The 27957-nt window shown below is 36.1% G+C and overlaps 3 protein-coding genes across 7 annotated transcripts in view; 2 read left to right on the top strand and 1 right to left on the bottom strand.

Annotated features, from left to right (window-relative positions):
• Positions 1-1933: 1933 nt before the first annotated feature.
• Positions 1934-6713, top strand: trpt1 (tRNA phosphotransferase 1). 2 transcript variants are annotated; one of them, XR_006925841.1, is made up of 8 exons: positions 1934-2167; positions 2288-2369; positions 2803-2972; positions 3172-3349; positions 4045-4101; positions 4180-4290; positions 4930-5250; positions 6209-6713. XR_006925841.1 is itself a non-coding variant. In XM_046849681.1 (7 exons), exons 1-7 carry the CDS (start codon positions 2105-2107, stop codon positions 6229-6231), a joined length of 684 nt encoding a protein of 227 aa, XP_046705637.1. In that variant the 5' UTR covers positions 1934-2104; the 3' UTR covers positions 6232-6713. The 2 variants fall into 2 exon arrangements, 1 of the variants encoding a protein (XP_046705637.1); XM_046849681.1 differs by lacking the exon at positions 4930-5250.
• Positions 5767-14506, bottom strand: fermt3b (FERM domain containing kindlin 3b). Its single transcript, XM_046849679.1, has 15 exons — positions 14353-14506; positions 12584-12717; positions 12115-12348; positions 11311-11427; positions 11041-11209; positions 10864-10966; positions 10645-10752; positions 9703-9825; positions 9509-9555; positions 9288-9412; positions 8670-8776; positions 8241-8456; positions 7713-7837; positions 7411-7552; positions 5767-7261 (listed from the first exon to the last, which is right to left on the bottom strand). The coding sequence occupies exons 2-15, from the start codon at positions 12705-12707 to the stop codon at positions 7082-7084; spliced, it is 1920 nt and encodes a 639-aa protein (XP_046705635.1). The 5' UTR covers positions 12708-12717; positions 14353-14506; the 3' UTR covers positions 5767-7081.
• A 1408-nt stretch (positions 14507-15914) lies between these two features.
• macrod1 (mono-ADP ribosylhydrolase 1) overlaps positions 15915-27957 on the top strand; it is an 89273-nt gene continuing 77230 nt past the window's right edge. For 3 of the 4 annotated variants that reach the window (XM_046848675.1, XM_046848674.1, XM_046848676.1), the window contains exons 1-3: positions 15915-16391; positions 21548-21640; positions 22383-22493. In XM_046848675.1, the coding sequence (XP_046704631.1) occupies positions 16049-16391; positions 21548-21640; positions 22383-22493 (547 nt within the window). In that variant the 5' untranslated portion in view covers positions 15915-16048. The remainder of the gene's footprint in view (positions 16392-21547; positions 21641-22382; positions 22494-27957) is intronic. The other variant, XM_046848673.1, reaches the window with a different exon arrangement.

Here is a 27957-nt window from a genome sequence, read left to right on the forward strand (position 1 = left end):
AGTGTATTTCACAAATATATTAAAGAAGTTTCCAATTGGAATTCAGTAATTACTTATTACAAATAGGCTATATAATAACATTGATATTATTGCTCATTAACAAATCAGATTAATACTATGATCATTACAAATGTTAACATTTCAGCAATATTATTTAACTAGTTTCAGTAAAATGTTTTTTTTGGTACAATGGTGTTTGTTGCTTTTCACATCTGCAGTGTTTTAAAGGAATCATATGAAGCTGTCCACTAGAGGGCGCTAACTGTCTTATTATTAGAGGGCAAAAAAAAAACCTATCACGTGAAAGCGCGTGAGAGTAGGGATGGGCGAAACAAATTATTTCCTTTTCGATCCGATATAAAGTATATAATGATAAGGCGATAATGATACCGATTCTTTTATTTAAAGTTTTTTTATGATTGATTTTATAGTGTATTTAAACTGCAATAGACATGACTTCTTATAATAATAACAATAATATATAAATTATTTAATTATGAATATCCACCAGATACCAGATAACTGAAATAGATATAGGCTAAATAAAAACTTTGACGATTTGATTTTTGACAATTCTAAACTCAGTTGTTAAAAAAAACAGATAGGGTTAATACTTCTATTTTAAAAATATATCAATACTAGCAATGTAAATTTCCCATTGGGATGAATAAAGTATCTATCTATCTATCTATCTATCTATCTATCTATCTATCTATCTATCTATCTATCTATCTATCTATCTATCTATCTATCTATCTTTATCTCTTAGATAATTGGCAGGCAGTTAAGTGTTGCTAATCCATTTTGTATTTATTTGCTTTGGTGGATTTGTGCATGAAACAAATAGTGAGTATTTACATGTTTATGCACTATATACATTTTCTGTGCCGAAACGAGTGGTTTGTGATATAATTACTTTATCTATTGCTACCATTTGCGGTTCTCCGATCAAATTGCTTAATAAAAACATTTTGTATTACAGTCAGTTTGATTTTGTAACATTCTCTGACAAGCATAAACCAGACGTGCTGTCATTTGTACTGTGTCTTGATTTGTAGAACTCTCAAGGTTATTGTTCTGGCCATAACCCACAGTGTAGAGAACCCTGGAACTAGCTGCTGCTCAAAACCCCACCAATTTTCAACCGAACCCACCCGTTCAAGTAACATGGAACTAACAACTTTAACCATTACTCATTACTGAACACTACAGAACAGTCAAACTTCTAATAGTGTCCTTAAGCACCTGTAATAATATCATAATATGTAAACAGTTATTAGCACCCGGATTTGCATCCTGCATTGTCCATACAGTTAAATTCCAGCAAACTAATATTACATTATCCTTAAAGGAGACGTATTTCCTGTTATTTCTGTATTATTATGGGACTTTGTTATTACTGATATTTCATGGGAAGTGTGACATAGCTTGTGCTTTAGACATAGAGTGGATGGCAGTTTCATGTGGGTGTATACTGGTGACAATGTACACGCATATTCACATTGCAGATTATGGGTGCAGATGGGTTTTGCTTATTCTTATTATATTATGTAAAACCACATCTCTAATCCACATCTTGGATATAAGAAACAAGAGTGAAACTGGCAATATAATCTAAATCCTTCACTACATGCAGTGTTTTTTGTTACGCTATTGAACAACATATTAATAATATTCATTGCATTGGCTTTTGTCCAATATAATAATAATAATAATAATAATAATAATAATAATAATAATAATAATTCTGTGAAAGTCTGTGACATTTATTAAAAGTATTAGAAAACATTATGCTGTAATAATAATGCACAATTATAACTGTTTTGTAGTTTAGATGGTTTTACAGTTGAAAACCAAAAAACTTTGATTTGGTTTTGAAATCAATAAACATTCTTCCACACCGGAAGTTCCATGAACTCACTGCTGCCGTCTATTGGATAGACACTGGATCTTGTTTTGGTTCCGTGTTGTTTTGGTTCCGTGTAGAAACAGCACTGTTTCGACTCATTTGGTTGATTATATCTCTAGATTTAATTTATTTTTTGCCTGCAATTAGTTTAAGTGATTTTTATTTACGCTTTTTTGGTAATAGGCGACGTTTTAAATGGACTGGCAGCGTCGCGGGAAGGGAAAAAGAGGAAGAGGAGGAAGTGGAAACAGAGATGAGGTATGTTAACATAAACACGAACACCCCGAGTTTACTATTTATGGTTACTTTGAGAACTTGATCTCTAGATCTACTTCCTTATTTGTAGTCTGTAATGTCTGCTTTGTGTTTCTCTTTTAGAGCAGAGAAGTGCGTCTGTCCAAATCCCTGACTTTCGCCCTGAGACATGGTGCTGCTAGAATGGGGCTTAACATGGGCTCAGGTGTGTGTCAGTTCCAGTCTCTTTACCCCCTTTTAAAAAATATATAATTTAAGACCCTACATCTATTTTAGTTTTTCTCAAAGTGGAGTCCAGGCACTTCCAAGATCTGTGGTTTGAAAGTCTGTCAAAAAAATAAAATCAGAATCACAGTGTTTTTATCCCACTTTTATCAAAGATATGTTTTTTTTATGGGGTCCTAATGACTATTAGCCATTTAGACTAGACACTAAGTTGACCTGAAGTGTCCTCTCATTGTTTAGTTTGCAAATTGCCAGATAAATGTAAATAGATAGCCTAGAAATAGAACTAAAACTCTTTATGTCCGTAAAACTAAGTGACCCCCTGGGGATTATATTATCAAAAAGGTCCCTGACCTTAAAAAAGCTGCAAAACCTCTAGTTGACTTTATTGATTTCTCTCCTGTTGAGTCCAGATGGCTTTGTATTTGTGGATGAACTTCTCACTCATGGACAGTTTCAGTCGTTTTCAGTGGAGGAAATAGAGAGAGTGGTGGCCACAAACGACAAGCAGCGCTTCAAACTGCAAACCCATCCTGAGAATGGACGCCTTCAGATCCGTGCCAATCAAGGACATACTGTACAGGTCAGAGGGGTCGACAGCTCTCTTGTAATAAACAGTAGGAATGTGCAGCCATAATTAAGCTTATTACTGTCTAAAACACTTTACACCATTATTACTGGATATTAGAGTTTAAATTGCTCAGTATGATATTTCACAATGTTTTTTTCCCACATATTTGTATTCTTGTTGCTTTGATATGAGGTCAGTTGTGTGTGTTCAGGTTGAGAACCTAGAAATGACACCAGTGGTATTGGATGCTCCAGACTGTCCACAGGAAGCTGTTCATGGGTCCTACATGAAGAACTGGCCATCAATCCGTAGCAGGGGTCTGTCCAGGATGCTCAGAACACACATCCACCTGGCGCCTGGGCTACCTGGAGAGGACCAAGTTATCAGTGGTGCGAGTCACTTTGACAGTTGACTTTTTTTTTGGCTTACAAATGCAATTATTCAGCCAAGTTTTGTTTGGTCTTCAAGGTTTGTTTTTTTGGTGTTGTGTTTGAACTTATGTCTGTCTCACCATAAGACTATTCTTTATGTACACTGAATTCTCCACACAGACTTGCTGATGTGGTCTAGCTCTCAGAATGACTTATTGGAAAAGTATTATCTACATTAGCTTTATAACTCCAGTGCAAACCACACCTACCAAACAAATCATGATAGCAAACTTCTTTTTTGATTGACTACATTTCAGGTTAAAAGTCGTGTAAATTCCTTTTGCTTGTAATTTTTTCACATTAATAAATCAGAAAATGGGTCATGTTCTAGAACAGCAGCTGTTGAGCCTGGTACTTGAGAACCACTGGTATGCATTGGGCCTTCTAAGTAGCTAATTACTGGGTTCCTTAAGTCATTTTATGTTAAAGAATACAAAACAATGCATAGTGCAGAGGAACTCCAGGCTCAGGGTGAGGAACCATTTTTAGAAGATTCTTAAAAGCAAAAGGTTCTGTGAAGACAAAATGAAATTGTGACTGTGATGTATAGGTTCTGCATCTAAAAACAGACAACATGTGCAATAATCTGTACACATGTATATTTATTATATGTTTAATGGATACGAATATTTATTCATCTTATCTATTGTTAGGGATGAGATATAATTGTGATCTTGCTGTGTACGTCAACGTCCGCAAAGCTCTAGCAGGTGAGCAGAAATACAAAAGCATTCTCTTCTTCGTAGTTCACTTTTCGAGATTAACATTTACTTCTTACTCTTTCTTAGACGGAATTGAATTTTACTGGTCAGAAAACAAAGTGTTGCTGACACCAGGTGACGCTGACGGAGTGTTGGCGCCTCGATATTTCTCACGTGCGAAAAGACTGTTACCTTCACGTGAGTTTCTCAAACAGCTCAGGCATGTCTTTGTTTGGAAGGTGCGAAGAGACCCAATAAGTGACTGTAGCTATATGCTCATATAAATGAGTACAATTACTCAAATAGCGTTGATTTATTTGGATGGAGAATTGATATTAAATGTTGTGGAAAAGTTCAGTAATTCAACTAAATTTGTGAAACTCATGTATTAAATAAATTTATTGCACACAGACTAAAGTAGTTTAAGTCTTTGGTATTTTTATGATTTTGGTCACATTTAACAATAAACATCCAATCTCAAAAAATTTGAATACTTCATAAGACCGAAAAAAAAAAATGTTAGTGAATTGTTGGCCTTCTGGAAAGTATGTTCATTTACTGTATATGTGCTCAATACTTGGTAGGGGCTCCTTTTTCTTTAATTACTGCTTTAATTCGGCATAACATCGAGGTGATCAGTCTGTGGCACTGCTAAGGTGGTATGGAAGCCCAGGATTCTTTGACAGTGGCCTTCAGCTTATCTGCATTTTTTGGTCTCTTGTTTCTCATTTTCCTCTTGACAATAACCTCATACTGTAGATTCTCTATGGTGTTCAGGTATAGTGAGTTTGCTGGCCAGCACACATGGTCATTTAACCGACTTTCGGTGCTTTTTAGGTGCCAAATCCTACTGGAAAATGAAATCAGCATCTCCATAAAGCTGGTCAGCAGAAGGAAGCATAAAGTGCTTGAAAATATCTTGGTAAACGGGTGCAGTGACTTTGGTTTTCAAAAAAACACAGTGGACCAGCACCCCAAATCATCACAGACTGTAGAAACTTAACACTGGATTTCAAGCAACTTGGGCTATGAGCTTCTCCACCCTTTCTCCAGACTCGAGGACATTGGTTTCCAAATGAAATACAAAACTTGCTCTCATCTGAAAAGAGGACGTGGGACCACTGGGGAACAGTCCAGTTCTTCTTGTCTTTAGCCCAGGTAAGATGCCTCTGATGTTGTCTGTGGTTAAGGAGTGGCTTAACAAGAGGTCTGTGTGTGATGGCTCTTAATGCCTTGACCACCCAAAGTTCACCCAAATTCTTGAATCAGTTTTGCTTGACAAACCTTTTAAGGCTGCGGTTCTCTCGGGTGGTTATGCATCCTTTTCTTCAACACTTTTTCCTTCCACTCAACTTTTTGTTAACAATTTTGGATACAGCACTCTGTAAACAGCAGCTTCTTTGGCAATGAATGTGTGTGGATTATCCTCCTTGTGAAGGGTGTCTTCTGGACAACTGTCAGATCAGCAGTCTCCACCATGGTTGTGTAGCCTAGTGAACCAAACTGAGAGACCATTTTGAAGGCTCAGGAAACCTTTGCCGGTGTTTTGAGTTGATTAACTGATTGGCATGTCACTATATGCTAATCTTTTGATAGTGAATTAGTGGGTTTTGTTAAATGTGAGCCAAAATGATCACAAATTAAAGAACCAAAGACTTCAACTACTTCAGTCAGTGTGATTTAAATGTATTTAATACACAAGTTTCACAATTACTGAAATAAATGAACTTTTCTACAACAATTTAATTTATTGAGATGCACCTGTACATTGGTAGCATTTACAGGGGAGCCTTTTGGATGCAGCAGAAGTAATGCACAATATGTTTCCCACATGCATTTTTGCTTTGTAAATGTTTTGTTCTCAATTTCTTCTTCAGTACATACCTTATTCTGGTCAGGGTCTTTTTGGGTTAAGATTAAATTCTGAGAAGATGAATTACTTAAGATCATTAGAGCATGTTCTCCTCATGTCTGTGGTTACTGACAACTGATTGAGTGTGATATTAGAAAATATTAAGAGCAGATATAAATGTAAATAATAAGTATGTTTGGTTAGACTTTTTCCAGAAGCAGGAAAAACAGTCCTCTTACATTAATTTATGCTTTTTAATTACAGCATGCGAACTTGATCTGGAGTAGACAAAGATGATTTTCTCCACTTTTTTTTCCCCATTTTTTTCCACTTGATCCATGATCTTCAGCAAAACCATAAACATCTGTAAATAGTAACTGGCAGCATGGAAACTTTCTGGATTAGGAATCCAGTGCATCTTAAGCTTCTTACAGATGGCGGAAGCTTGAGCTGCACGTCACCATGACTATCTGAAAAAAGCCAGGCACTAGTTGTGGTCTGGTCAGCTGAAGGATGCACGATGTTCAACAAAGATAAAATTGTTATTTTGTGATATGTGACAGTTTCCAGACCTATTTTAAACGTCTGGTGTTGGGAATGATAGCCTGTGGTTTTCTGAACTGTCACTCAAATTGAATGTAATGAATTTCAGGGGAAATGTTTGAGTGGTCAGAGTGTACAGTGCAGATGATTTCTTTACAAAATCATTTGTACAATTGTTCATTTGTTGTATTGTATTAAAATAAACCTATCATGTAGTTACATATAATTGTGTATGATTAATTGTGCATATGATTTTATCCACACATCACAACACCTGTCAGTCAGTGAATATGAGGACAAATAAATGGATATAAGGACGAATGAGTGAATGAATATTTCTGCAAGTCTATTCAAACAGAACGCTATGTAGTTACAAATGCGATTCTCAAACCGAAATCAGCAACACAATAACATGCACTGCAGCTCTTCATGATATATATGATGATTTATAATATATGAATGTAGTATAATATAAATGTAGTATGATCGGAATATTTAAAAAAAAAATGTTAATTTGAAAACATTTGAATTCAGATTTGTTTAAAATACAGATGCTAATTGCAAAATGAGCCGTGGTTCTGCAGGCAGGGCAGATCAAAGTGCTTCATGGCCTCCAGTGAGTTTGTGAAAAAGTTCCACATTTAGTGTGTTACTGTTCTCCCGTGCACGTGTCGACATGAAGATGTAGCCACCGATGTACTCGTGGACTATCTTACAGTCTGCATTTACACAGCTGAAGGCTATGTTGATGTTGTTCTCAAACTCAATGGCCACCTGGTTGAATAGAAACATCCAAAAATGAAAGTTAATACATCACTACACGGTCAAAAACATTACAACACAGATCCAAACAGATCACTGTGAAATATTTCGTATAGCTGAATAGATAATGAAGAATCTTTATCTAATTGGTTATGACTGACCTGTCGTATGTCCCAGTTGACATTCCATTGCCTCATGTTGTTGTAACGCCAGGACTTCACTACGTCTCCAACTCCCAGGTCAACACGGATCAGGCGATTGTTTGCAATGCCCAGGACTTCATCTTTACGGCTACCCTTAAATCTGACAATGAAAAAAAAACCGAATTTGCTCCCATTTTCATTTCAGTGTAGTTCAATATTCAGTAAACAACGTTAATTATCATTCACAAGCCTGGTACTGCCAGTGAATGTGTATACGTTACATATGATCTTTAAAGCAGTATTACTGAAAGATTTCTTACCTCACCATAAAATAGGAAATGCCAAAGTCAGGAAGTGATTGCCAAATCTGAAGGAATTTCAAAATGGCTGCTGTAAGGGAGAGCTGAGCCACATTTTGGTAAGCCTCCAGGATTCGTGGAGTTAACTGCGAATACAAGCAGAGGGGGGCAGAGAATAATTGTGTTAGTATATTGCTTGAAGTTGAATTTTAATAAAGCTAAATATATTGCTTAAAGTAAAATTTATAAACATTTAATCTTAGAAATAAAACAATTGCCCAGTTTTGCCTAAGGGCCATTCAGAGGAGCCAATCCACTTACAGTCATGTTATTGTGAATGACTTATCATTTTAATGAATGAACAGAGGGGAAATATGTACTTTGAAAAAGTATACATTGTCATTGGTATAGCACTGATAAAACAGCACAAAAATAAAATGAAGCCATGTTTAATCATTCTTTTATCACCATTTTATCTGTGTAAAGCTGCTTTGAGACAATTTCCATTGTTAAAAGCGCTATAATTTAATTTAATTTAATTTTTTGCACCTGTTTGGCCTTGTATTTTTTGGTGTAGCGAGGAGAGACAAGGCTCAGTGTGTTAATGCAATCATCAGCCTGTGCAGCTGAAGCAGATGAATTAGAGCGCTGCATGGCCAGGAAGGTCTGGATGTTATTCACTTCACTCTGATAAGAACTATCCAGTAAGGTCAGCCCTTTAGAACCCAGCTTACAGGCTGCCATCCACTCAGAGTACTGCTTCTCCTAGGGGCAAAGAGAAGAGCAGTATGAAACAGAAGAATAACTACTGAGAGCCTATTTTTATATGAGAAGGGGGCTGACGAAAGACCAGGATGAACAAAACCCAGAAATTGGCTATGAAGAATATTAATGATTAGATGCATGGCTTGTAACTTTGTCAAATGAAGCTCAAGATAATTCCTAGAGCATCGCACTGTAGTCAGTATGATCACTTACATTCTCACATCGGAGATACACCTCCATCATGCCTTCTGGCACTGGAATGAGGAGTTTGATGCAGAACTTCTGCCCTGCTATGTTTACATCAGGAGCCACTTCACAGCCTACAGAGACACAACCCTGTGTCTTTAGAAGAAACATTCACTTTCAAATGAAAAAAAAAAGAAGTGATTCTGCAACGGAAACTACTGAGTGTGACTTAAAGCACTACAAACACCTTGTGTACTTTGTATATATGTACATTTACACTTACATGTGTTTTCAAACTGGGCATCTTGTAACTCCAAAGTAACTATAAAAACTTTGACTAATAGGGAAAAGACAGCAAATTCAGGTGTGTTTCTTGGACACCCTGATATAAAGAGCTGTGGCAACTGGGATTTAAACTCACAATCTCCATAAGGATAGGGCAAAAGCTTTTCTACTGCACTACTCGGTAGCCTCCATTTGCATTTCCCTTCAGAGTGTGTCGATTTCAGCATTCAAATGAAAATGGAAACCCTCGTTTGGTGATCTCAGTTCTGTGTCCACAAGTCCACAATTGTGCAATTCAACATTTGCAAAAATGTACATTTGCCAATCAAACCTACTCAGTGTTTCTCTTTTTGTGTATACCTTTCAGATTCATTTGCTGGATGGGCTCTCCGTAGCTTTCCTCTTTACTCTTGTAATAGCAGATAGAAGTGTCCTGGAACTTGAACCAGTATTGTTTGTAATCCCTCAGTGTTAATCTCTTTGGCCTAGATATAAAAACAATGAATTGCTTACAATAAAGACTTCTGATACCTTTTCACCTCTAAAAAAAAGTGCAGCAAAAGATAAATAAATGGCCTTACCGAAAAATCTTCAAGTAGTCATTCAGTTCCGGAGGGGTCATGTTTTCCTAAATGTTTAAAATGTAGAAAAAAACCTAAAACATGCTTCCATGATTTTTAAAATTGCCCTTCTAATGGTCAAGTGTAAGTCAGTAACAAACTAAATTAATGAGCAGATACACCCGGTAGTGTATAAACAAACAATCGCTGCTTACCAGATCTGTGTTAGTGGTCTCTCCCACTATTTTGACCTCCAGTGATTTTAGAGCAGAATCCAGGTCATCAATACCTTGGTTGGAGGAAATATTCTGAGACACTGACAGTTTCCCTATATGGTACTAAGAGAGAAATAGAGCCGGTTTATTTTCATATACTGTGTGTGTGTGTGTGTGTGTGTGTGTGTGTGTGTGTGTGTGTGTGTGTGTGTGTGAAAGTAACGGGTAAGTTTAAATATAAGTCTTATTTTTGGCATCCACATCAGATTAAAAAGTTAAGGAGGAGGATTTTTCAGATTTTTGTATGCTAGCAACATGACAGCACCATCAAAAATACCCAGAATGCCATAAAGAATCGAACTGGGTGCTGATTTCTTTATTCAACACTAGAATTAATGAAACAGTAACTCAAAAGACTGAAACAGATTCAGAGAACAGAGAAAGGGGAATTAAGAGAGGAATTATCAACAAAGTTATTAGTATTGCAACAGAAGTCAAGTGTGGGAATGCAATTTTAGTGATGATAAAAATATACAAATAAATAATTAGGAATAAAAATAGACATAAGACTTAAGAAGTCATCACCTAATTCATCACACGCAAGCTGTTAACTTACAAAAAGCTTATTAATAATTGTGGTTAACATATGAGAGAGTAAGAAGAGCAAGATCATAGAACATAATCAGCTATCAAACAATGTTTTTAAATGGGTGATAATCAAATATTGTGTGCAAAGTAACTATGACAATAACCTGAACCTTTTTTTTTTAACTTACATAATGCATTAAACTGCACTGCTACTACAGTTGTGGGTGTTGTCTGCTTACTGTGGTTTTAAAGGCCTTTGTTTTTATGTTTCCTGTACATGGCTGTAAGATGTTACGTGTAAAGAAGGTGCAAAGGTTTCGGTGACTTTGGAAACTTGTGGTTTGCTGAACCAACCTGCAGAGCTCCAAACAGCATCATCTCTTCCTCAGTGCAGTCGTTGTCCTCCAGCAGGATTGACCAGCGTGCCTGCTCATACAGCTGCATCAGACGCACCTCATCATACTGGCAGAAATAATAAATCATTTTAAACCCAGAATGTGCATTGTGCATATTATAATTGATCATCTACAGTGCACAGTTTGTCAAAAACGAGGATCTCCAAATCGCACACACCTTGGGTTCCATGTCATGAAAGGTGTAGTATTTGAAGCGTAACCACAGCTTGTCATTCTCCTGTATTCCCTGTTGCATAAGTGAGCGTGATGAATCCAGCCACCTAGATGATGTAAAGTGCATTATAAATGTTTGCTTTCATGGAATAAAGAGCTATAGAGCAATGCTTGCTCATACCTGGTGTGGATGTGTGTTTTGTCCACCTTGCTGGCTGGTCGGTAGAGTTTAGCAATGACCTCCGGAGCAGGAGATGGCTGGCACACAGACAGGATCTTATAGACAGCTTCATTTTTAGGGGAGTCAGCAAAATGAGCCGGCATACCATTATACAGAGCTGGAACTGATCCTGAAGGTATAGTTTGGTTTTAGATGATCAATTATGCTGAAGATTTTATTTAGTAATAGTAAATATTTTTGAAGATACAAATCATTTTATGCAAATAATACTTGATGTCAGTGGTATTGCTGTAAGGTCATACTCCTCCTCCACAGAATCTTTGTCTTTCTTTTTCTTTTTCTCTTCCACTGGCCTTAGCAGAGACAGTTCTTCTGGATGCCTGATGTCTGAGAGAAAGCCAAAAAAAAAGGAAAAAATAGATCAATGGAAATCTTTTGTTCATTATCTTCAGTAGAAACTTTATTCAGGGTTGCAGTAGAAACACTAAGTCTGAGGTGGGAATACACCCCGGATCAAACATTGTCACAATTCCCAGCTACGGCTAATTTAGTGTAGCCAATGGCATGTAGGATAAAACCAAAGAGACCTGAAAAAGCAAATATGGACATGTGGAAAACATCGCACTCATAGACATTATGCCAAACTCAGTGTCAAACCAAAATACTGGAATTAATCGTCTATTTTATTCTATACAAAATAATATATTGATTGTTGTGATGATTCCATCATATTCGAAAAATAAGTAGATATAGGTATGTAGGTATAGTAGGTATAAGAAAAACTGGAATTGGAAACACACCTAATCTGCTCTTATCCCTTCAACTATCTGTACATGTTACCCTTAACCTTATTGTTAATATTATTCAAATAATATTAATGTTAGCATCAGACTGACTATGATTTCTGTGTATGAGACACAGAATACGGTACATAACAGGAAGCATGCATAAGGCCGGAAAGTTTTGGGTTGCTGTCATTGAATTATGGCAAATTATTTTGATTTGTCCAAGACACACGTCAATTTAATAGATCTGCTGTGAGATGTAAAAATAACTGCTGTGTAAGTGTCTTACTCAACATCTGGCAGATTCCCTGGATAGTACGGAACACAGAGCTGGAAAAGCAGACAAGCATCCGTAAGGTGACCCCATTAGGAAGGCCCAGACGCAGAGGCTTGTGCTGGCGGGTGAAGAAAAGGCGAGCATCCGCATGGATTCCGATTTTTTCGAGTGTCCAGGATGTCTTCAAGATCCACTGCTGCTTCTGCTCCCACCAAATCGCATGGTCAGACCAGTCCTGCTGCATCTCTAATACAACAATCAAAAATGCAGGGGTTTTAACATATCATGAGGACATACTTACTGCATGTATAAATCATAAGGATCCTGTCATGTTCAAAATATATAGTATAAAAGATGTCTTGGTCAAGCTTGTTTTGACTTTGCATGTTTCACATAATCTTTGTGATGAAAACCATACAAAACTATTGTTTTTTATTATACGATCATTGTACTCTCTCAATGATATGACTGAATAACTCACGTGTTTTTTCCACAATTTTTAGAAGGACCCCGCCTATATGGAGGTCAGATGTTACACTGATTTTAATGGGTGGAGCTTCAGAGCCCAGGTCCTCCACAGTGACTGACAGGTCCCATGCCGCCATCTTTAAAGAGCTGGAGGGGACAAATTAAGCAGAGAAGGAATAGAAGCAATAGAAACGAGAATCTGGATTACTAGACATATTCATGAAGCAGTCTTCTATTGCTCTATAATACTTTAAAAGTATATGTGTTGAAAGTTCATGCCTCAAGGATTCTCTGCTGCTAGGAAAGGGGATTATTTCTAAACCAGAGAAATATCAACAAAAGCTTGAAATGATTACATTCTACAAACCTAGAAACAACAGCAAGTATCACAAACTGTACATTTGATGCTATTAAATGAACCTGTCTTTGTTCGGTATCAATTAAACTATAAATGTACACTCATACTATATGTTCTATCTTCACATGCGTAAAGGATTGTACGTGTGTGGGTGCATATTTGTGAGAATGTTCAAATACAATAAACATTTACTACATTCTTTCTGTTTCTTAGAAACTCATGACTATGAGTGTGCTAGTGCTCAGAGACATGTGTACAGCGCTCACGAAAAGTAATCACTGTCTATATGACAGTGCTGTTCTGCATCGTCCTGCAGTAACCAACACTTCCCATTTTTACTACAATCATGCTAAACCATATTTCCTCTTTCAGTGTTTAATCAACAGCTATTTTTGAAACCATAATAGGCATGTGTTCACACATGACCACAACAGCACCAGTGAACGAGGAAGGGTGAGGCTTTAAAAATGATCTAAATTTCCCTCTTATCCAACTTAACCAATCTATCCCAGAGTCAGAAAGTATGCTAGTTTACTCATGCAATGTCTTACTTATTGCTTTTATAAGAATGACAGTCCTGTCAAAAACGAAGTTAACAGTTTTAATACGGTTCTTTGGACATTTACGTTTTCTAAATAAGTCTAATTTGAAAGCTGTTCTGTGAGGAAAATCCCACAATGCCAAACTTTACAATGACAACCCAATATACAATCTTTTTTTAGCAGGTGAGTATTTATAGGCGATACAACTGAACAATATTTAGACATAACTGGGTCAGTGGATGTGTGTACACATTGGTAAATATAAATTATTCAACATATTCATTTGTTGCAATTTTGCATTTATTGTATTCAGTTAAGGAGACATCTTTGATGGCAGAAATGTGTCGCTTTCAATAAAGTGTTTTTTTGCAAAAATCTAGTAGAGTAGTAGTGCTTGTATATATATTTTATACATAATATTACATTTATTCATTATATGAACAATTTGTATCACAGGTTTGATTACAGAAGAGATTTGTGCATGTAATGGCCTTTCAATGGGAATGTTTTTTTTTAATACTTTAATACATGTTCCAAACAAACAACACGATTACACATTTGTAATGTTTGATTCATGTTACTATTATATTTTTGCATACCTTAAACAAAACTAAATTATTATTTTTTTTACAAACCTGTAAGTTAGTTACACTATAAATAATAATAATAATAATAATAATAATAATAATAATGCTAATAATAATTCCAGGTTACAGGTTTATTCCAGATTCAAACATAAATGATTAAATGAACAGAGATTTTCACAGTTACATTGCTGTGTACATGCATACATTTGTTTTAAACAGATTGTTACAGTGACATTATAATCAATGTACAAGTACAATGTAAACAATACAAAATCAGTAATAAAAATATAATTACCTTTTCTGTCTTTTGGTGTGTGCAGTACTTCTCAACTCTGAAAGGCACTTATACTCTTTCTGCCTTGAGGTTGAAGGTGTTGGTTTTTGTTTTGCTGAGTGAGTGCAGCAGCAGAAAAGGCGAAAGAAGTGAAAAGGGCGTTCCTGCTCTGTCAGTTTATACATAACGGAAAAGTGTGTGACAACAGTCTTTCTGGGTGTGCTCTTATTTAAGTAATTCATGACACAGTAATTTAAAGCCCTTTTGACCCATCTTGGGTTCTTGAGTGTTTATAATGCATTGTGCATTCACTTAAACTGAGCAAACATATTGAAGCTGTACAGACTTTTATGGAAATACAATCTGAAAAAGCACTTTTTTCTTAATGGGTTTTGACTTGCCAATGCCACTAAGTAGACTTGGTGCACATGTTGGGCACACAAGAGGGCAGTGTAGGATAAGTCACATGTGGAGCTGCCCAAACTTTGATGAAGATCTTATCCTAGTTTAACACGGCCTGTTTGTAACCTGTCCTATGTTGAACTTTTCAGAGAAAACAGATGTACAGAAATTAATATTTAAATTTTAAAATTTAAACACACACACACACACACACACAATATTTTCTTTAGCAGGTGAGTATTCATATACAACAGGTAGCTGAGCAACATTTAGACATGATTGGGTCAGTGTAAGTGTGTGAACAGTGGTAATTATACATTATTCATCAAATTTATTTTCTTATATTATTTTATTTTAATTATTTTCTTAGTTTATATTTATTGTGTACAGTTAGGAAGACAAATGTGAGGTCAGAAACATATTGTTTTAAGTCATTTCTGGTGAGAATTTAGAGCAGTAGTGTATACATTTTGAATCGATTTCAATCACAGGTTTGATTACATAAGAGTAATGTGAATGATTCAAGTCAAGTCAAGAGTCCAGTCAAGAAGCTTTTATTGTCATTTCAACCATATATAGCTGAAGCAGTACACAGTGAAATGAAACAACGTTCCTCCTGAACCCTGATGCTACACACAACAACAATCACAGAAAACAGAAAAAGCAGGGCTAAGGACTGGTAAGTGTCCTCGCCACATAAAGTGCATGTGTGCAACCTGGTGCAAGCAGTGAAAGACAATACAAGACAGTGCAAGACAAATACACAAAACAAAAAATAGCTCCGCCAGTAAACCTGTTGTAAAGAGACAAAGTGGTAAACAGTAGTAAAAATGTAAACAAAATGTTGTGCAAAAGGGCAATAGCAGCAATCCAGAAAAGATCTGCAAAAACAGCATGTAAACAGTTTATGGTAATCAGGTGATGTAATATGAGTGGTTACAGATGATAATTCTCAGAGGTAATGCAGGATCTCACTGGAAGCAATAAATATTGTAAATTTTGTTGTGTGCTTTACTGAATAACTGGATCATGAATAACTGAGTGGGATTTGTGTGTGGATGCAAAAAAAGGATCTCAGACGTTAGCTGAAATTTATTGACCACTAGGTGGCAGTGTAGGACAATAAAGACACCTCGAACTCCTTGACGAACGTCTAATTTGGAGTATACCAACCCTGGGCCCCTTTTTAATGGTACATCCCAGTTGCAAACCTAAAAGACACGCGCTGTACTTTCGCTTTTGCACAAACTAATAAGTAACTGAAAGTAAACCTGGTGGATGTGAGAAAATTGTGAGCAGGCTTGGTTGTGTGCTGATGCAGGTTATGGCGTTGCAAATATCCAGAATCGCTGCTCGTGCTTCAGTGTGTGTGTTGAGTCGGATTGCGTTTCAAGCCGCCGCGAATTCCCCGGCGTGCGCGCGCCGCGGTGTAAATATAGCGTGCGCGCGCCCACGAAGGTTTTCCGGCTCCCCTGCGAGCTCGGGGTGGAGAGGCGTTCCCGTGCTCACGCGCTGCCGCTCGGTCGCGGTGCTGCTCGGGACTGTCGGCGTGTCCGCCGCCGCCGCCGCCGTGCTGAGCTCGAGCGCCGTTTGCGCCATGGCCGCGCGCCCACCTCTCAACTTCGACTCCGACAAAAGTGACTGGAAAGAGGCGAAAAGTGAGTTCCTCTGCTGGGGTTAGGACACGTGACCTGAGCCCAGACACAGCGCGATACTGGTTATAACGTTTCATCGTAGTGACACGTTACAGCCGCAAAACTTATTTAAAGTAGTGTTAATGACCTTGAACAACCAATAACCCCTAATGCTTTTACATTCTAAGAACACAAACTGTATTATTTTTTATTAGATTACGGTGTTAATGTGGGTGAAAAACAGTTTAAAATTCTTTTTAAGATCAGATAAGATATACCATTAATCGTCCCACAGTGGGGAAAATTCAACAGCAAATAAAAAATAAATGCAAATATATAAAAGAATAGACACATACTATAGTATACAGTATATACACAACACAATGTATACATATAAATAAGGAAAAAAAGAGACCACTAGTAATTGGTTACGCACGTATTGCAGGTAATATTGCACACATTATTTACAATTATTGCACATTACACATTATTACACATTTGCATATAGATAGAGAGAGAGACAGACTGACTGACTGACAGAGACCAGATACAGAGTGATATTACAGGTACACAACAACAAAATTCATCTAACACATGCAATTAGTACACTGTAAAAAATTACCTATAGAATCTACCCAAAAAATGTGAGGTAACAATTTGCATTCAGTCTGTTTGGGTAAATTTCACCCTATACTGTTCGTAAAGAGTACCTAAATAAATTGAAATTGAATGGCAATTGAAATGAGGTAAAATCTATTCATAATATTAGACAATGAATTACTTATTAAAAGTGAGTATTATTAACACCATTGTATTTTTTTCAATTTATTTAATAATTGCTGTTATTAATTAACCAATATGACTAACCATTATTAAATCAGGAAGGTAAACTTACTAATAACATTAAAAATATATCAGACACAGTAGATCATGGATTTTTTTAATAAACAACCAAAAATCAAACAAATTATTTTTTAACATATTCAAATCTTGATCACAAGAAATTTAGTTTTTTCCTTCAAACAGCATTATAAAATATACAAATAAAAAAAACATTAGGCTAACATAGCTCAAATAGTGTGTCTACTTGTTCATTAATTAAACTTAGGATGCCTATTTGTTCAAATAACAAACATCTATTTGAAATTTACCAATTATCCTGAGACACTAATACTTGAATAGATGTTTTTTTTTTATGTATAAAATGAGAAGTTTTTGAAATACTTCAAAAGGTATTCTTGAGCTTCTTGGGATATTCAAGGTTGAGGGCATAGATTAATCCTATCAACAACATGCATGCCTTGGTTTTGTATCCACACCCACTGATCACTTGGATGCCCTCTATCATAATAGATACATCTACTGGATCGTCCTTAGCCATGGGATTATGGATCAAAAGCACCTTCATAGTTTGTTCTGTTTGGCCCTCCTGGTAATTTTTCATGTTTAACTGGCAGAAATAAACAACTATAAACTTTAATGCAAGCAATAAGTTGAGAGAAAATTTAATGCTTGAACCCAATAACATTTATCAATCTAACCACATGCTGTAAATGAGAAAATTGTTCGTTTATGAGGCTGTCTGTAAACATCTTGTGTATATTGGTCATTTTGTAACTTACCTGGGAGTCTTGGAAGAGCTCTTCTTGCGGCTTCCCTAGGTACTCAATGAAGCAGGAGAGCACTGCATCCCTTTTATTCTCAATACTCTGAGACTGTAAAGAGATGCATTTTAATGACCAGCATTTTTTCTACAAATTAGTGTTTGCACTTTTGAGACTATTTGAACAAAAAAACATACCTCATTTACAGTGTTAAGGAAAGGGTGCATCCTGGTACCAACAGCACCTCTTTTGGGATGCATCAGCTGCAGAAGACAGGGTGTGTAACTGTCAAGCTTAAACATGAATGTTTCTTCCAGGGAAATAGTTGTTTTCTGACGGAACTCCATTTTGATCTAGTAAATAAGTAAACGGACAAAATAATGACAACTCTTTCAATGACGAGTCACTTTCCAAATTCTCTTTTCAAATTCTAAAGATTTATATATGAAATATATTAGTAATATTTCTAATTTGTTTTATTTACACATTTAGGGGTATGATAGGTGTATGTAGAAATAAAGGTTGGAAGATTGGCGTTTATAAATACATTAGTGAAAAGTATTCTTACTTGAGTCTCAGTGAATAAAGCTGGCCACCTCTTTTTGAAGACACTGATAGCTGGGCAGAGAGTCACCACCTCCTCTCTTCGAATTGAAAAAGTATAGACAGACACATGCAGACTGGTATAAACATTTACATTTGCAACATTCCATTTAACATTTCAACATAACGTAATAACAATTCTTAATTATTGACACATATATGGCATTGAACTAATCATAATTCATGGCTGCACATCTTAAAGTCAGTCATATTCATGTCACAACAGAAAAATGTGTGCAAATGTGTCCATAGTCCAAGATTCCTAAGCACAACTTTAAAATTATATTTTAAATGCTGTAGCTAAAGCTTAACACCAAATTTTTGTCTTACCCACAACACTTACATTTTAACATTTAAACGTGCTTTCTGGTAAACTTTCAGTTAGCCTAAACATTGGCTACTGGAGTCACACACAGCTAGCTATATGAGTTAGCTATGTTACTATCTACCTTTCGGTAACTCAATAAAACTTAGATTAGAATATAATAGCACAGGTAAAAGTTTTGAAATCGCGTTCTTGCAGTACCATTAGCGCTTTAATAATGCGGAAAAAGCACATTTTTAACATTAGTACAAGAGAAAATGTGTTTTTAGCTAGCTCGCTATGACCGATGTCCAAAGCTAAACATGAACTCCTCGTCTAACATAGAACAATGACCACAATCTTATGACAGATGAAACTAACTAACTGCCCGTTTTCTTTTATTACATGATGACGAACATGTGCCCAAGATAGCTCTTGCTCTAACAGACAGGCCAACGTTTTTGGGTATATATTACAAAGTTTTTTTTAGTTTGCAGTTATTACTATAAATAATTAGGTAGTGTGGGTTAATTTTACTCATTATTATATAATTAAACGTGCTGACTTACATATTAAGTAAATGGTACACTATTGGCAAGGGTAATATTTACCACCCACCAAAATCATTTTTTACAGTGTAGCATTGTGCAAACTAACAAGCACAGATAAATGTGTGTGTGTGTATATATATATATATATATATATATATATATATATATATATATATATATATATATATATATATTAGGATGCACCGAAATAAAAATTATTGGCCAAAACCGAAAAAGAGGAAAGCAAGGCCGAAAACCGAAACACCGAAAGAAATTATGCCAATTATTATTACCATTGCATTTATGGCTATGACTGTGTACTAACCTTACTAAAATCAAAGCATTTCAATTGCATAAATTAATATTAAAGTTTCAAAGAATAAATCAATTACAAATTATGAAAATATTTATTTATAGCACATTGCAACAATGCACAGGATAAAATAAATTAAAATTTAAACTTAAATGTTTAACTTAAATGCACTCATGTGTACATTAAATAATAATGTACAGTCCCTCTGGCCTGCTGAAAGGTTGTAAAATTAAATATGTTCTTTCATAAAAACAAAGAGCATTCAGAACAAGTGCAACTGCTTAAAGATACAACAATACAACACTATCACTGGGAAACTTCCTGCCTTTTCAAAAACGTCCACCACAGACGGAGTGCGCATGCTCGGAGGGGTTTTACTTTTCTGTGCCGTGTTCCTCTCATATTCAGCATAGCGATCGGATGTTTGGTTTTCAGGTGATAAATTAAACCCGACGTGGAGAAAGTCTTTGCAGACGCACCCATCTTGAAATTTCGGCATTACGTGTATTGCAAATCGCTATCCGTGGGTCTTTCTCAGATATACTGAAATATGTCCACACCGCAGACATGTTGCTTTAGACATGCACGTGCAGGCCGCGGTTTCTGTTTGCGTCATCACAACAAACTGTTTCGGCCGTGTTTTTTCGGTGAACACACAATGTGGTAAAAAGTTTGAGACAAGCTCTGTTAAAGTCCTCAAAAAACCTCGAAAGCTGTATGTCAAAAGTCTCTGTGGCAGATTTGCCCAGTTTCAAAAATAATTTTACATTTGCTCTTTGTTATAACTTGCTGTCCATGATAAAATCGCACAAAGCAAAGTCTATAAAGACAAAGATGAGTGAGTTTGGTGTGGAAGAACTCGACTGGCCTGCACAGAGTCCTGACCTCAACCTGATGGAACACCTTTGGGATGAATTAGAGCAGAGACTGCGATCCAGGCCTTCTCGTCCAACATCACTGTCTGAGCTTACAAATTCCCATTAACACGCTCCTAAACCTTGTGGAAAAACCTTCCCAGAAGAGTTAAAGCTGTTCTAGCTGCATTGGGCCAACATCATATTTAACCCTATGGATTAAGAATCAGATGTTACTCAAGTTCATTTGCATGTGAAGGCAGACGAGTGAATACTTTTGGCAATATAGTGTATATTCCTTCACTTGGGAAATATGGGATTTATAAATTTACAATATGAGATTGTAATTGTGTGTACAACTGCACAAAAGTTATCCACAATGTATATACAGATGATATAAAGATAGATATGTAGATGATGATGTACTTCTGATAGGGAAGTCATGAATTTAAATTCCCAGCACCAGCTGCCAATGCTGGACCCTTGAGCCCAACCGTCAACTGTTCAGGTCTATAAATGAGATAATTGTTAGGCTCTGTGGGTAAAGGCATCTGCCAAATGCTGTAAGTATGATGAGTATTACAGTCCAGCTTGGGTTGACCAGCAGCCAGTTGCTACAACACAGTTCACACTGATAGATGGACGATCATTGCTCTATAGACCTATACATTACTATAATAGAGCTCTGGTTGGGAGTCTATTACAGTTCACACTGTACACGTATATTTACATGCTCATTCAGATATGAGTAACGTTTTAGGTTGAAACAGACATTAAAAAATAGAGTTAACCTTTTCACGCTTACTAGGACTGATTCAGAAAAATCTACTGAAAACAGTTAGACGTGGCTTCATAGTTTGCATTATGTGACGTTAGTCTATGTACGCTTTGTTTTTGTGTGTGTGATTGTGCCTTCCTGTCTTGTATCATTATTATTGTGTGCTTTATTAGATAAGCTTCTGTCAATGAGCCTGGAGGAGAGGAGAAAGATTTACAAGACAGACTACATCTCCCTGGACCAGGTTCCTGTCTGGAAGCACTCAGGTACTTGTATCTAGCTCATGATGAAACTTTTTAGTGGTTTTCCACTCTACTCACACACACTTTATTTATAATCAAACACTATTTTTTAAAACATGTCTCTTAAACAGTTGCGACAGTGGCCAATTATATCACACACATGAGATGAGACACATTATAATGGCAGTTTTCTCATTTGTTTTTTTTTTTTTAATACCAACAACAGACATTTTACATTAAGAGTAGCTGTAGATAATGTTCAATAATTTATGATACAGTTTTTAAAATCTAATTAATTCAGTCCACTGGCTACATTCCCAGGGTGAGGCAAAGCCAGTTGTGTCTTGCTGAAGCTGATTTTGGATGACAGCTGAAGAAGAATTCAGGATTGCTCACAACTCTAGTATTATAGTCCAGTTGTCTTCTTGAGCAACACACACGCTGTATAGAATGCAAGCAGGGGAAAGCCTCTGTATAGTCTGGAGGCAGGTGCTCCCTGGGGTCTCTTTCTGAATGTGCCTGATACTATAGTGTTTAGTAGTCTGAGGAAAAGACAGAATGTGGCTCTGAAGTAGTAAAGGTCATAACCATAACCACAGAAACTCCTATGTTTTTGAAGGACAACTCTTTTGTAGCCTGAAAATAAGCAGTTTGAAACATGGCACATGTCATTTTTGTGTTGGAACCTATTTCTGTTTGTTTTGCTGATTCTAAATAATTCTCTTTTATTTCACTGAATATCTTTTTTTCTCATTTTGGGGAATAGGTACTACATCAGCTAAGCCTTTTTACAAGGCCAACGATGAACTGAATCAGAAGATCTCTCTCTTCCGTGGTGACATCACCAAACTGGAGATAGATGCAATTGCCAATGCAGGTGAGAATTATGCACTGAAATCAAATCTTGTGCCTAAAACTACCTGTTCTGTCTTGTTTAGATCAGCCTTTCATCTGTAATAGCTAGACAGAATAGTAATAGTATACATCCATTAGGTATGTATTTGTATTCACCCAATGCAGACATGACGGTAGCTTTCTCCTTCCTAGAAGCAGTAAAGAAGGCTTTAGTTGCCACAACATAAACACTGATGTATGTAAATTAACACCTAGTTGTGGATTATCCCACTTACTTATACCATGAATTGTAACAAAATTGACAATCTAAAGCTGTTGTTGGTGTTCGCAGTGCAAAACTGACTGAATGGATAGAAATAACTTTCATTAGTGACCAACATTCATTAGTAACATTCATAATAACCAGACGTTAAATATAGATATCTGCCGCTATAAAACACACTCAGAGATACAGTAGTGTGAAGATTAGAGGGAGTAGAGAGATTTGGCCTTTTGTACGCATACCTTACAGCCAATCCAAATCCAGTATTCAGCCTAATTATACCACAGCCATGTCGAGTTCTTGAATCTGATCCGTCCGATTGTGTTGATAACATTTTTCTGGAACAACAATTCTGACATTAGCGATGGCAATAACTAAGACCACAGTTCATAATTAATGTGCACATTCAAAAATTAATTACAAATTAATTCACAGGAATATAATATGAAACAGACATGGTACAAAATATACAATTTATAAAAGTCTACAGTGTTATTAATCAGAAAAAAGTCCAAATTAATACAGTGAGGAGATTTGGAAGGAGAGGTTTATTTTACATTTATACAAGGTGTCTCCAGTGTCAGCAGTTTTTATTTATTTATTTATTTATTTATTTATTTATTTTATTTGGTTATTCTTCATTACATAGGAAGTCAAAAAGCTGCATTTTCTGTCATATTAATTTGCATAGAGAAAAAATGGAGGCTGGTAATAATGTTATGGTAGCTAATAATGTTATTAGCTGTTAAAGTGAATAGAAATAGCAGGAACTAACCTTTTTTTGAGAAACCACAATCTTATAATTAAAACTAAATCGATAAAAAAATTTGCTTTGGCCAAATGCATTAATGTAAAACTGGTCTGGACATGCTGTTATTGGAAAATAATAAACTAACAGTTAATTGACCATCATTAGTTGGCTATTAAATGCTACAGTTAAGTGTCCATCCTGAAATCAATAAAGATACTGTTTTTGTGTCAACAAGGCTTTGTTGAATAAAAAATCCATAAGCTACATTAGCACAATAAGGTCACCTGTAGTCAAAAATACATCAGGGAATTATAATCCTAATCTTTTTTAAATTAGTCCAGCTTTAGTTTGACGCTATTGTAAAAGAACTATATATAAATCGGAGCGCTTGGAATACATAGTCCTTCATTTTAGGGATATGTAAATATACATTCAGCCTTTCAGTTTATAATTAGCCATGTGCACACACAAACTGCCATACTGCAATATCTTCTACACTGTGTACCAGGGCTAGGCTTGTGTTATAATGAAATTACCACTGGGTAAACAGTATAAGCTCTGTTTATTGGCGTTATCTATCTTATTAGTTATAACTGAGCAAATGAAAAGGTCAATGATTTGATGATTTTAAATGATTTCATGTCTTGCTCAGGTTTCTGTGTGAAAATTAAAAGCCTTATTCTTCCAGAGAGAAGTCTGAGTGCTAGTTTGCGGTACATATACATCAATGATGTATTTAAATCTATGCAGGTCATGACCTCTGAGTATAATTTTGTTGTTGTCAAACTGTTGATTACAAAATGTTGTGTTTTTAATGTCCTGGTAAAATCAGGAGAGTAGTGCTGAAAAAAAAAAGAATAAAGGCCGCACTCAATGTCCTCAAGTCACTCAGTGGTGAGATTATCACCACTAGATGGAAGCAAAGCTTATTGCCATGTTGGATCGTTTGCTAGCAGGGACACTTGGGGTTTGGCTGGTAAACACGCAGTGTGGCAAATCCCTAAAGAGAAATAATTCCATATGCTGAAATTCTAGAGGGAATTTGCTGTTGATTACATCACTTTACAAAGAACGGTCGCGTCAGTCTCACAGATGTTGTGCCGCCAGTATCGGTGTCAGCGTTTCACGGTTATTTGGCAGTGCTGACATTAATGTGGTATCACAGCACTGTAAAATTGCACAGGGTTTATTATTTTGTCCATCATCTCCTCCAAACCGGCTATGGAGCAAGACAACGATGTGTTAATGTTCGAGCAGGCATGCTTTCAGAAGGCAACATATTATTTCAACAGATGCCGAGAAAAGCGTTAGGGCTTAATATCCTACTTGGGGTTCAGTAAAACAGTTTGATGAATGAGAGTTACTGAAAGAAATTTTAGGAGCATAAGAGAAAAGGAGAGAAGGGGAATGGTATTGAGAGGAGGTGGGAGAGAAGGGATACGGATAGGAGTTAGTGTGACAGGACACTGATTCATCCCTCTCAGCGGCATTGATCGACTGGCTGCTGGGCCTCGGTGTAAAAGCGTGAGGATTAACAGACTGTCTAGAGATAATTAATTTGGTTGCTGGAATGGACTTCTCAGGACTGCTTAGTTTGCACTGAACCAATGTGCTGGTGTGTTCATAAACATACACACATTGTAAAGGTGTTATTCGGTCATACAGATGCTGTATCTCCCCTCTCTCTCCTTTCTTCTGCATCAGTTTCCATGTTAATGTATGCACATTTGCTTTTCTTGTCTAAAAGTGACAACCATTATCCAGAATTTCATTTTCAACATCAAATACATTTTTTTGAGAAATCTAAATGTTCAGAGGAGCACACGGGGGGATGGTGGGGAGGTGGGAATACATGCTGGATAGAATGGCAATCCATAACATGGCATCATGCACATCTTCATACTCATTCACATACACTTTCACATCTGGGGGCAATTTAGATTTTAGATTTAAACTCCACCTATCTTCAAGGTTTTGGGAAGAATAAAGAAACCAGAGAAAGCACATTAACACGAATGCGTAAAACTCCAAATTAATCAAGCTCAGGAACCAACAGAGGAGCGATGAGATGGCAAAACGACCCACTGTGCCAATGTTCTGCCCATAATAAATCCATTGCTATGCAGATTTGTTTTCTATGACTGTAGCTGTTGGGTGTAAATTGTGTTCGGCTCATTAAAATACCAAGTAATCATTATTCAAACTCCACCCTCCTTTTAAATCTGTCCACCCTCTTTTAACGCACTGGGTGATATACGGGCTACAATCAATCATTTAACCTAGTGACTAATTGTGGATTATTAGTGTAATGGTACATTTCAGCAATGGCCGCATTTTTCCAGTTAATGTAATAGACAATACATGTGAATAAATACATATATAGTAATAGTCATTTATTTTTCAGTTACTTGTGTTTTTTTTCAGCTCTTTTATATATTTATTTCTTCACGACATGCGTGTCCTTTGAGAGCCGATTTTACGAGACAATAAAACTGAGTGGCGTGACCTTGCGTCGTATTTATTCATGTTAATAAACGCCTGTGAGAAGAACAGACACAGGGAAAAGAAATGCATTCAAGTACACACTCAAATGAGATTTGATATTGTTTGATTTGTAGTGTGAAATGTGTACTAAAGCTTCCGATTCTGCGTTTGTTATTCGTAAACATTCGGACTTCTCTGTTATACGCTGTTACTTTTGACAAACACCTTCCCATAGCCCTGTGCAGTAACAAACCACAAAAACAGTCTCTACAGGCCCCCTTCGAGGACACTCACGAGTGCTCAATTATGACAGAAATGTTAATTGTGATGAGGCTGTTTTGAGTGATAATGTGCTTGCAATTATTAAATTATGCTTAAAAGTAATCAGTGTGTTTCATTAATTCACACCTTAGTCTTGAGCAACACCTAGGGTTTGCACGGTTTCATGAGCAGCCTGTGATTCATAAGAACACAAACCCCACAGCAACGCAGATGAAACTGGTGGACGGTGATGCAGGGGAGTGGGTCATGCGGTGGACCTAATAAACAAATTACTTTCTAGTAGCTCAGTAAGTGAGACGGCTCGTTAACTTGCACGAGAAAATACTGTTATGTGTTGCCTTTTTTTTTTTTTTTTTTTTTGATGTTTTTGTCAGCTGTGTTTATTGAGCCGGTCCTGTTGTAGTGTGTTAAGCTTATAGGTGTTTTTCTGCACAGTTTTTTTTAAGATATTTTAATAATTTTATTAAGTTGAAAATAGTCCGAATTTTAAGATTTTATAAACTTTGTTTAAATGAGCGAGACTGATAACAGGGATTTCTGATTAACCATAATTCTGTATACAGTGAGTTTGTCATTTTGCAAATAAGAGACCATACAAATAGGTCTGTAATTTGTAATGGTTTGTAATGTAAATTGCATGAAATTTCATGTAATTTCATGACTGTGTGTTCTTACATCATTGTGCTTACTTAAAACCTACATGTTATGTTCGGTTATAAAGATAAATAAAATATTTTTCTGCGCTAAAAAAGATCAGCGTCTTAAAATAACTTAAAAAAAACGTATTGTGGATTTAGAAATGTACAAATTTCATTAGTCACAATTATCATCTCGAGATTTTCTGCGATTTGTTTAGATAAGCAAATCTGAGAGCTGAAGTTGAAATTTAATTTGCACATTTTTATTCCGTGAAATGTGATTTTAAATCCTGTATTACATACATTAGCCCTATATAAAAGCGAATACATTTGTGCTCCCTCGCATCTTCCTATAGAGTTATTGATTACAGTAATTGAGCAGCCCTGCAAATGTATCACTGAACATAACCAGGAACTAGATGTAAAAATAAAAGGCTGTCTTCTGAAAGGTTCAATCTTTTGAATTTTTCAAGGCTATAGAGAGGTCTTTGTAGGAAATCTTCGACTCAATGCCTTCTTGTAAAAGTCGTGGTCAACTAAATAAATAGCGATATGCAGGACCTGTCCCTTATTAATTCCCATTAATTGAATTATTAGGATACAACTGAAGGTGTTTATTTTCTATAGGAGCATTTTCTATCTTTTGTGCCACACAAAAAAAAGGTTTATATTCGCCCTCGTGCTATAAAATGTTACATATACAGGGACACCAGATCATCAAGACAGTCTAAGCCTAACAATTAATTCAAATCCGTCATGTGGAAAAGTGGTTGTATTTGTTTTGTTTTTTTTGTTTGTGAGGATCATTAGGATTTCTGCCATAACTTTCGTACACAGAGGCCTTCTTGCTTTGCAGTTCTTCAGCAACATGAAAAGCTGAATTTTGCATCTTTTTAACTACAAATGCTGAGCAAATGACCGTTTCAATATTACGTTATAATAACAGGATTCAATTTGTCTCATGGATTCTCTGCAATATTGTAAATACAAAACGGTAATAAAATATGATGTGTTGCTCATTAATAAAAATAAAAAAAAACTTTTAATTTGCAGATTGCTGTGGGATAAT

Source organism: Silurus meridionalis, chromosome 5 (genome assembly GCF_014805685.1).
Source record: "Silurus meridionalis isolate SWU-2019-XX chromosome 5, ASM1480568v1, whole genome shotgun sequence".
In the NCBI taxonomy this organism is placed as follows: domain Eukaryota; kingdom Metazoa; phylum Chordata; class Actinopteri; order Siluriformes; family Siluridae; genus Silurus; species Silurus meridionalis.

Excerpts from the sequence above, each read along its gene's own strand:
- trpt1 (XM_046849681.1), top strand. The coding sequence starts at position 2,105 with ATGGACTGGCAGCGTCGCGGGAAGGGAAAAAGAGGAAGAGGAGGAAGT. Across the intron at positions 2,168-2,287 it reads GAAGTGGAAACAGAGATGAG|AGCAGAGAAGTGCGTCTGTC; the intron begins GTATGTTAACAT and ends TTTCTCTTTTAG. Across the intron at positions 2,370-2,802 it reads GGGGCTTAACATGGGCTCAG|ATGGCTTTGTATTTGTGGAT; the intron begins GTGTGTGTCAGT and ends TGTTGAGTCCAG.
- fermt3b (XM_046849679.1), bottom strand. The coding sequence starts at position 12,707 with ATGGCGGCATGGGACCTGTCAGTCACTGTGGAGGACCTGGGCTCTGAA. Across the intron at positions 12,349-12,583 it reads AAAAATTGTGGAAAAAACAC|AGATGCAGCAGGACTGGTCT; the intron begins GTGAGTTATTCA and ends TTGTTGTATTAG. Across the intron at positions 7,838-8,240 it reads AAAAATACAAGGCCAAACAG|TTAACTCCACGAATCCTGGA; the intron begins GTGCAAAAAATT and ends TTGTATTCGCAG.